The 9,825-nt window shown below is 41.2% G+C and overlaps 1 protein-coding gene across 3 annotated transcripts; it reads left to right on the top strand.

Annotated features, from left to right (window-relative positions):
• The first annotated feature begins 957 nt into the window (after positions 1-957).
• Positions 958-9,820, top strand: LOC129862232 (selenide, water dikinase 1-like). Of its 3 annotated transcripts, none has more exons than XM_055933669.1 (10): positions 958-1,057; positions 5,387-5,515; positions 5,782-5,878; positions 5,956-6,059; positions 6,273-6,380; positions 6,596-6,750; positions 6,930-7,020; positions 7,219-7,318; positions 7,456-7,668; positions 7,801-9,820. In XM_055933669.1, exons 2-10 carry the CDS (start codon positions 5,420-5,422, stop codon positions 8,052-8,054), a joined length of 1,218 nt encoding a protein of 405 aa, XP_055789644.1. In that variant the 5' UTR covers positions 958-1,057; positions 5,387-5,419; the 3' UTR covers positions 8,055-9,820. The 3 variants fall into 3 exon arrangements, with proteins under 3 accessions (XP_055789644.1, XP_055789646.1, XP_055789645.1); XM_055933671.1 differs by having other exon boundaries at positions 7,776-9,820; XM_055933670.1 differs by having other exon boundaries at positions 1,000-1,071.
• Positions 9,821-9,825: the final 5 nt, after the last annotated feature.

The raw sequence follows: 9,825 nt of genomic DNA, 5'->3' as shown, positions 1-9,825 counted from the left end.
GAGGTGGCTAACACTAAAGTTAACTAGCTGGCTAACGTTAGCTAGGCTTAGGAGTTAAGTTAAAGTGTTAGGGTTAGCTAACATGGTAAGTAGTTGCAAAGTTGCTAATTACCTCGAATGCTAAAGTTTTCTGTGATGAGATTCAAACACAACCTTTGGGTTGGCTAGACGTTCACATTATATGCCTACCCATCCAACCCGGCCAACCACCGTCCTTTCGTTTGTATCTTAAGTAACATGCTTCCTTATGTACCACACCAAACGTAACATATTATACTAATTTCAACGTCCCGGATTTACATTTACTATGTTACGTCTGGTCTATGAGACCAGTCTGTCATATCAGGTCTATCCAGTTATTATCAGATGCATCGATGCTATGGTACCCTCTCATTTTATCAGTGCCTTAGTCCTGACATATAAGGTGTATAATTGTATGAGCTGATTAGAATTACATTTAGCAAGTCGGCTAATGCAAACCTTTAATTCAGGCATTAATTTAAAAGGAAAATTATCAGTCTCTTTCCATGGTTAAAACCACACATTTTATAAAAACAGATACTTTACATATAACCTGGAATTCGGAGTTAATTTCACAATGAATGTACAATCATATAACATTATGCATGCACTGTTTCTATAGTAAACGCTATAAAACATATGTGATTGAATACTGATCTCTATCATATTGGAGGGAAGACTAAATTAAAGGTACAATCCATTGTTGACTTTTTATTGCCAGACTGCGGTTCTTTAAAGGGGAGGTAAAGGCGCCAGTCTCCTTGCGAAGGACCCTTTGTGATCTCGTGCTTAACCTCAAGATTTCCCCCCCGTTGTGATGACGGTCCTCACCTTGTGATATTATCTGATGCATGTACATCTATTTATTTTATGCATTTCCCAACGCGATAAAAAGAAATATATTCTGTTGTAAAACAAAAAATAAAAGTCAATCGATTTTTCGTCAGGCTATCTTCAGGACACCCGATTTACTCCAAATGCATTCTGGTACTGTCCCTTCTCTTGTTTCTGGAGACCCGCCGCTAAAGCAAAACCGGTAAGGATAAACTGGTGAGAGCAATTAAAGGGGAAATGTTATACGAATATAACTCTGGTTCAGCCCTATAAATGCAAAGGGGGGGTATTTTACATATATGTAAGGCAGCATATGATTACAAACTGTGTGCAAATTGCATGTATGGCGTTATTTTATTGTTACAAAGTCTGTTGTAGCACGTCTCGCATGGCGCTGTACAGGAAGGGGTTAATTTTTTCCACCGCCGACATTTTTATGCACTGCTTTCCCGGTTTCTTCGAAACATAAAATGCTATTTTTCGTTCTGGTTTCGCTAATTTAAATGATTAAGAATACAGTATTGTTTGATCCACTTTTTAACTATTGTATGAAGCCCGATTAGTCGCACAAACGATGTCCCACTTGATTAATAGTTAGCACATCAGCTAGCTAAACTCATTGATTAGCAAACAGGCTATTACTTAGCTAATGTTAGCTCTCTGGCAGGCTACAAGCATGCAGCTGCAAGACAGGAAAAACTCACACAATTATTGATGACAGATTATTTTAATGTCTGTAGATAGCTAATTGATGAATATTGGAAACTTTTGACTGCCGAAATTGATTTGGCTGAAAATGTCTGGTGCATGATTTAATTTGAGCCGGCGCACACTAGCCCAATTTCACATCCTCCTCGCACTGATTCAGAAGCCAAACTCTGACTAATACCCAAAGCGCAGCAATTTATCCGGAGCCATGATAAAATACAGGATCACAAAGTGACGCAAGATAGCCTGCAACTAGGATTGTGTTTAATATTTAATGTATTCTATTTTTGTTTTATTTAGCCATCAAATTCCCCGAGACCAGATAGAATCAGACCTAACTAGTCGATGTCCAACTTCTACGCTGCTCATCAATGATATATTCTAGATGACTGACAGGAGGCGCTGTTTTGAATCCACCGCGCCTCCATCTTGGCACTCCCCCAAAGTTAAAACATTATTTTGGAAGCTATAGAAATGCATTTATTAATGTCTAGATTTGTTTAGCCACGTTTATTCTATTAGACACCTTCATGCATAGTTTAATGTGTGCTTAACATAGAATAAACAAACATATACAAAAACATTTACCATCTACCTTGTTTGAAAGTTTTAATGTTACTGTCCACACTACAACAACAAAATACTTAAATACATGTAATTTTGTCCCTGAAACATTTCATTGAAATACTGTAGAATTCCATTCATTCCTATGGATGACTGCTTCTGGTGAGTGCGATATTTGTAACTTGTAGCTTCAAAGCCTCTTATTGGCCGATACATAGAATCAGCAAATCAAGGTTTATATATAAATCATTGCTTTTAAAATGTCACAGCAAAGTGAAACAGATATGTGAATAAATAAATGGAAACTGGTCTCTGGTTGTTATGTCAGTGAGTGGTCAACAAAAGCACAGTTTTTATACTCTGCAGAACTAGAGGAAAACATAGCCTAAACATGGTTTCACATTGAGCTATGTGTTTTCTCGGCTGTACCTGTCTTTGTAAACAGGTGTTTATGTTAAAGGGTATCAATGGAAGACTTGTGAATTTGGCCAAAACTACAGGTAACTGCCAAAATAAAGGAAACACCAACATGGTGTCTTAATAGGGTGTTGAGCCACGAGAACAGCTTCAATGTGCCTTGGCATAGATTCTACAAGTGTCTGGAACTCTGTTGGGGGGATGCGACACCTTTCTTCCTAGAGAAAATCCATAATTTCGTGTCTTGTTGATGGTGGCGTAAAACGCTGTCTCGGGTACCGCTCTAGAATCTCCCATAAGTGTTCAATTGTGTTTAGATCTGGTGACTGAGACACACAACCTTTAAACCCCCTATGCTACTTTGAGACCCCTCTTTCAAAGAGACTGAGACCTCTTCTTGCTGTGGTAGCCAAAATAATGGGCAACTGGGCATTTCTACACATGACCCAAAGCATGATGGGATGTTAATTGCTTAATTATCTTAGAAAACCACACTTATCCCACATAAAAAATCTAACACACATTATCACACATGTACACATATACGCTGCTGCTAATTTCAATCTATCCGATGCCTATTCACTTTACCCCGGTCTACATGTACATATCTACCTTAATTACCATGTATCCCTGCACATTGATATGGTATTGCTAATCCTTGTATATGGCTTCATTCTTGTTTTATTTCTTGTTCTTTTTTCATTTTTCTTATTTAACTGCATCGTTGGTAAAGAGCTTGTAAGTAAGCATTTCACTGTAAGGTCTATAACTTCTATTTTGGCGCATTTGACAAATACAATTTAATTTGATCTAAGAAATGAACTTTTCCCTCTTTGAGAGATTTAATTTCTGGTTTATTGGATTTTGCAACAAGTTCAAGCCATTGATCAACTGATTCAGCTTTAAAGATACAGTGGCTTGCGAAAGTATTCATCCCCCTTAGCATTTTTTCCTATTTTGTTGCCTTACAACCTGGAATTAAAATAGATTTTGGGGGGGGTTGAAACATTTGATTTACACAACATGCCTAACACTTTGAAGATGCAAAATATTTTTTGTGAAACAAACAAGAACTTGAGCGTGCATAACTATTCACCCCCCCTAAAGTCAATACTTTGTAGAGCCACCTTTTGCAGCAACTACATCTGCAAGTCTCTTGGGGTATGTCTCTATAAGCTTGGCACATCTAGCCATTGGGATTTTTGCCCATTCTTCAAGTTGGATGGGTTCTGCTGGTGTACAGCAATCTTTAAGTCATACCACAGACTCTCAATTGGATTGAAGTCTGGGCTTTGACTAGGCCATTCCAAGACATTTAAATGTTTCCCCTTAAACCACTCGAGTGTTGCTTTAGCAGTATGCTTAGGGTCATTGTCCTGCTGGAAGGTGAACCTCCGTCCCAGTCTCAAATCGCTGGAAGATAAACAGGTTTCCTTCAAGAATGTCCCTGTATTTAGCGGCATCTTTCAATTCTGACCAGTTTCCCAGTCCCTGCCGATGAAAAAGATGATGCTGCCACCACCATACTTCACTGTGGGGATGATGTTCTCGGGGTGATGAGAGGTGTTGGGTTTGCGCCAGACATAGTGTTTTCCTTGATGGCCAAAAAGCAACATTTTAGTATCATCTGACCAGAGGACCTTCTTCCATATGTTTGGGGAGTCTCCCACATGCCTTTTGGCGAACACCAAACATGTTGGCTTATTTTTTTCTGGCCACTCTTCCGTAAAGCCAGCTCTGTGGAGTGTACGGCTTAAAGTAGTCCTATGGACAGATACTCCAATCTCCACTGTGGAGCTTTGCAGCTCTTTCAGGGTTGTCTTTGGTCTCTTTGTTGCCTCTCTGATTAATGCCCTCCTTGCCTGGTCTGTGAGTTTTGGTGGGCGGCCCTCTCTTTGCAGGTTTGTTGTGGTGCCATATTCTTTCAATTTTTGAATAATGGATTTAATGATGCTCTGTGGGATGTTCAGTTTCAGATATTTTTTTATAACCCAACCCTGATCTGTACTTCTCCACAACTTTGTCCCTGACCTGTTTGGATAGCTCCTTGGTCTTCATAGTGCTGCCTGCTTAGTGGTGTTGCAGACTCTGGGGCCTTTCAGAACAGGTGTATATATACTGAGATCATGTGACACTTAGATTGCACACAGGTGGACTTAGTTAGTTAAACAATGTGACTTCTGAAGGTAATTGGTTGCACCAGGTCTTATTTTAGGGGCTTCATAGCAAAGGGGATGAATACATATGCACTCACCACTTTTCTGTTTTTTTTTTTTTTTTTTTAGTTTTTTTAAACAAGTTATTTGTTTCATTTCACTTCACCAATTTGGACTATTTTGTGTATGTCCATTTACATGCAATCCAAATAAAAATCCATTCAAATTAGAGGTTGTAATGCAACAAAATAGGAAAAAACGGCAAGGGGGGTGAATTCCGTGGCAAGACACTGTACATACATGCACAGGCATTTTTAGTTAGATTCGTTTTTTGTAAGTTTACTCACTTTGGACATTTTTGAGATATAACCTAATCTTCATTAATAGCATTTTGAGGTACAAAATCTTCAACACTATTGATACCCGAAGGTAAATTGTTCTAATCAAATGTCTGCATAAGCATCCACTATGCCTTTACCTTTTCAGTTTAGTAGTAGTTACACCAAAACAGAATATTTAAAGTTTCACAACCTCTTTCCTTTACTCATCCCTCGGTCCTTCTTTCCTTATTCGCTGTATCCTGATCCTGGATGCTAATTGGTTGAACAGAGATGTAGTCAGGGGTGACTGTCCAGTGTTACTCCAGCCATGTTTCTCATCCCTCTCTCCCCATCTTCTGTCCTCAGGTTATTGACTGAGGTCCCAAAGTGTCTCCAGCCATGTCTGTCAGAGAGTCGTTTAACCCAGAGAGCTACGAGCTAGACAAGAGCTTCAGACTCACACGCTTCACTGAGCTCAAAGGAACAGGCTGCAAGGTGGGTTTTTCTGGCTACTGGTATAATGGCAATGAATAGAATGTTTTTGGCCACTTAGTCTTTGCTGCTTTCAAAAGTTTCCTTGCTGTGTCTCTAGCGTCAACATTAAGTCATGCTTGGGAGCAATGAGCAGACATTTACTTTATTTTCATAACTATACAATGTAAAGTTTGGTGAGTTTGAGAAAAGCACTACAAATGCAACACATTAGGATGATGATTAAGCTTGACTTGTAGTTCTGAGGTAATCTGCTTGTTATTACATAGGTACCCCAGGATGTGCTACAGAAGCTTCTAGAAGCCTTGCAGGAGAACCACTATCAGGAGGATGAACAGTTCCTTGGAGCCGTCATGCCCAGACTTGGTATGAACACATACACACTTTATTCACATCCATTCTTCAGATAACTTTGAAAGTTTAATAATAACTGTTCTTTGCAGGCATTGGTATGGACACCTGTGTCATCCCCCTCAGGCACGGGGGCCTTTCTCTAGTCCAGACGACAGACTACATCTACCCCATAGTGGACGACCCCTATATGATGGTAGGTTCTCATTCTGTACCCCTCTTTGTGTTAATGTTTTCAGGCATACCTTACATGCTTTAGGTCCTGTGAGTATTGTATAGATTGAATAGTTACTGAGAGCTTTGGACTGGAGTCGTTTCTTTCACCTTGAGCAGAGTATGTGTTATCTTCATTCATATCTACAGTAAATCATGTCAATAATGCCTTCTTTATTCCTGTCTGTGTCTATAGGGGCGAATTGCATGTGCCAATGTTCTAAGTGACCTGTACGCCATGGGAGTGACGGAATGTGACAACATGTTGATGCTGCTGGGGATCAGTAACAAACTGTCAGAAAAGGTGCATGGCAACACACACACACACACACACACACACACACACACACACACACACACACACACACACACACACACACACACACACACACACACACACACACACACACACACACACACACACACACACACACACACACACACACACACACACACACATACCAATGTGTAGCACCCAGCCACTAAATAGTCCCTCCCCTGTCTCTGTGTCCCTGTCAGGAGCGGGACAAGGTGATGCCTCTGATCATCCAGGGGTTCAAAGATGCGTCGGAGGAAGCAGGCACGTCTGTTACGGGGGGACAGACGGTTCTTAACCCCTGGGTGGTCCTGGGGGGGGTGGCCACCACGGTCTGTCAACCCAATGAGTTCATCATGTAAGAACCCTCTCCTCACAGACCGCCCTCCTGTCTTTCACTCTTTTGGGGATTTCACTATTATTCAGATATCTCTCTCTGAGCCTCTAAACTTAAATTGCTTTGATCAGGTGAACTGTGTTCTGTGTTGTGATAGTAATGATAGCTATGGTGATGATGTGATGTCTGCTGTTTTCCAGGCCAGACAACGCAGTGCCAGGAGATGTGTTGATTCTCACCAAACCTCTTGGGACTCAGGTGGCTGTGGCGGTACACCAGTGGCTGGACATTGTAAGTCTCAACACACTAACTTTTCCTTTGATTTATTGTATTTTAACTTAAACACTAAAATGTCAATGTAATGAACGAGACGTCTGTATCCGTCAAAAAATATCAACGGGAGGGACAGTTGGACCCAATCAAAGCTTTATCAGTCATTGCCGTGCCTCAAAAGTGGTCTAAAGTTGTGTGTATATGTCTGTCCCTCAGCCTGACAAGTGGAATAAGATCAAGCTGGTGGTGACTCAGGAGGATGTAGAGCTGGCTTATCAGGAAGCTATGATGAACATGGCCCGGCTCAACAGGACAGGTACACACACCGCCCGACTCAACAGAACAAGTACCTATCCTCAAGTTGTTCTCCCCCTTCTCTCCTGTCTAACTTCTACCATTGTTTGGATGAATGTAATGTGAATATTTATGTAGTTGTTGTGTTTATCTCTCCAGCTGCAGGTCTGATGCACACCTTCAACGCTCACGCCGCCACTGACATCACTGGCTTCGGGATTCTGGGCCACGCCCAGACATTGGCACGGCAACAGCGTAGCGAGGTTTCATTCGTCATTCATAACCTCCCTGTGCTCGCCAAGATGGCCGCTGTGTCCAAGGCCTGCGGGAACATGTTCGGACTCATGCACGGCACCTGCCCCGAGACATCAGGTTTGTGTCTCTGGCCGTGCATGTGTTTTTGTCGGCCTGTTGTCTGTCTAGGTTCTCTCACCTCTTTCACACACATACTCATCAGCCATCTCTGTCTGTATCTATAGGGGGTCTGTTGATCTGTCTTCCCAGGGAGCAGGCAGCTCGTTTCTGTGCTGAGATCAAATCTCCAAAATACGGCGAGGGCCACCAGGCCTGGATCATCGGCATTGTGGAGAAGGGCAACCGCACCGCCCGCATCATCGACAAACCACGAATCATCGAGGTCGCTCCTCAGCTCTCCACACAGAATGTCAACCCCACACCCGGCGCAACCTCGTAATACCTCTCCCCTGCAATGCAGACCGGAACCACAGAGCTCGGCCGAGTTTTTTTTAGACTCATAGAAAACCATCCTAGAGTGTGTCAAATGTATACACGTATATATATATATATATACACAATTAACTGGGTTGAGGTGTATGTACACCTGCCTCAGACCGACAGAAGCCTTAGGGGCAGGTCAGGTCATCACACAATGGACGCACTATCAACAAAAAACAAAAAAATCTCTAAAAAGAAAACAAGTAAAAATCCATTTGCCTTTTGTCTGTTGTAATCTGTTATGTTTGACTGAAGAGGCAGGCAGCTTCTGGGTTTAAGAATAGATTATGATTATCCGATTCTGTTGATTCATTTAGAATCTTTAGGAGACTCGGGTGTCCGTTGCTTCTTGGGCTCTTTTTAAAGGGTGCTTGTTCTCGACAAGTATGTGTAAGAGTTTTTTTGTTTTTTTTAAGCGATGGGTAGTGATATAGCGTTTTTGTTTGTCCGTTCACTTTGTGTACAGTTAAACTTAGTTCTAGTTTAAAGCTGTAACAGATGCCTGGAAAGATTGAAAAATTACTTTCAAGAGAAAAGACTGAACGTAAGGGTTGCTTTTTTACTTTCACTTTGTATCCCCCCAAAAAACAAATAAATCAAATAGATTTTTATTTTCTTGCCAGTTTTACAAGAGCACTATCAAATTGATGGATCTAAAGGAATGCATTATCAAATTGGACTCCCTCTGTTCATATTGCTGTTTTGTACTTCTAATCAGTGATAGAATCACAACAAGGACATTAAAGGACATACAATTTGTACTTCTAATCGGTGATAGAATAACAAGGACATTAAATCCATTCTGTCATCTTACAGACAATAAACAGAACGTCCTGGTATAGTTTGGTATACTCGCCTATACACTGAGTAGGATTTGAAGGAAGTCTGAGCATGGTGTCTCAACTCTGTTGCATTGCATACACCTACCTTTTAAGGAAGCAGGTATCGTAAGAGGCAGGTGAAATGGTGAGTGTTCAAGTCTTGGTTGACACTTTGCTCCATGAAAATAGTACCAGTGCATCCATCTGCAGCAGAGCGTACACTAGCTGATTTTCTATAGAGTCTTCCAGTACCTAGAGGTTCCATACAATTTGTATACCGGTAGTATACTTTACTCAGATTTGCCAACACTAGTATTCCACACTATCCCAATAAATGTACAATCTGCTTCTAATCATCCTGGTTGGGATATGTGTAGTCTTGGGCTTAGATTCAAATCAGATGGAGCATTAACCAGCATTGGCCGACATCCGCATAGCAGATGTTTTAGAGTTGTAACTGCGGTATGAGATATTCTATCGATGAATGGCTGCTTCTGTATGTCACAAACCACTCCCTTAATCCTACCGCGTTACAAGTTCAAAACGGCTCTACAAAGTATAGGCTATCGGTGTTTAGAAATAATTAATCAAATGTCAAACCATTGATGTTAGGCTAATGCATGCTTTCATGTTAATTTGAATGGGGAATTTATAGCGTATCAGTCTAATTCAAGTGTTTGAACTTCTAACGTGGCTGCATGGGATGTTCCATTATAGTCGGGTTTCAGTGTATCCAATGGCAGTGTCCACAATAAGGTAACACAATGAGACGCTTGTGGATTTGACAGCTCTATGCAGTTCCGCCGCCGCCAAAACAACTGCTATGCAGATGTCAATCTGATTGAATCTAGCCCTTTGTACTCTCCAGTCATCTGATGTAAGGCCTTTTCTAATGTCTGGTACCATAAAGGGTTGTATGGCACTCTGCTTACAAACTGAAATAAACCTGGATCTTATCTTACACTGAAGGACT

The sequence above is a fragment of the Salvelinus fontinalis genome, chromosome 9 (genome assembly GCF_029448725.1).
Source record: "Salvelinus fontinalis isolate EN_2023a chromosome 9, ASM2944872v1, whole genome shotgun sequence".
Taxonomy (NCBI): Eukaryota; Metazoa; Chordata; class Actinopteri; order Salmoniformes; family Salmonidae; genus Salvelinus; species Salvelinus fontinalis.
The sequence above is the reverse complement of the archived record's forward strand: the minus strand, read 5'-3'. Positions and strand labels throughout refer to the sequence as shown.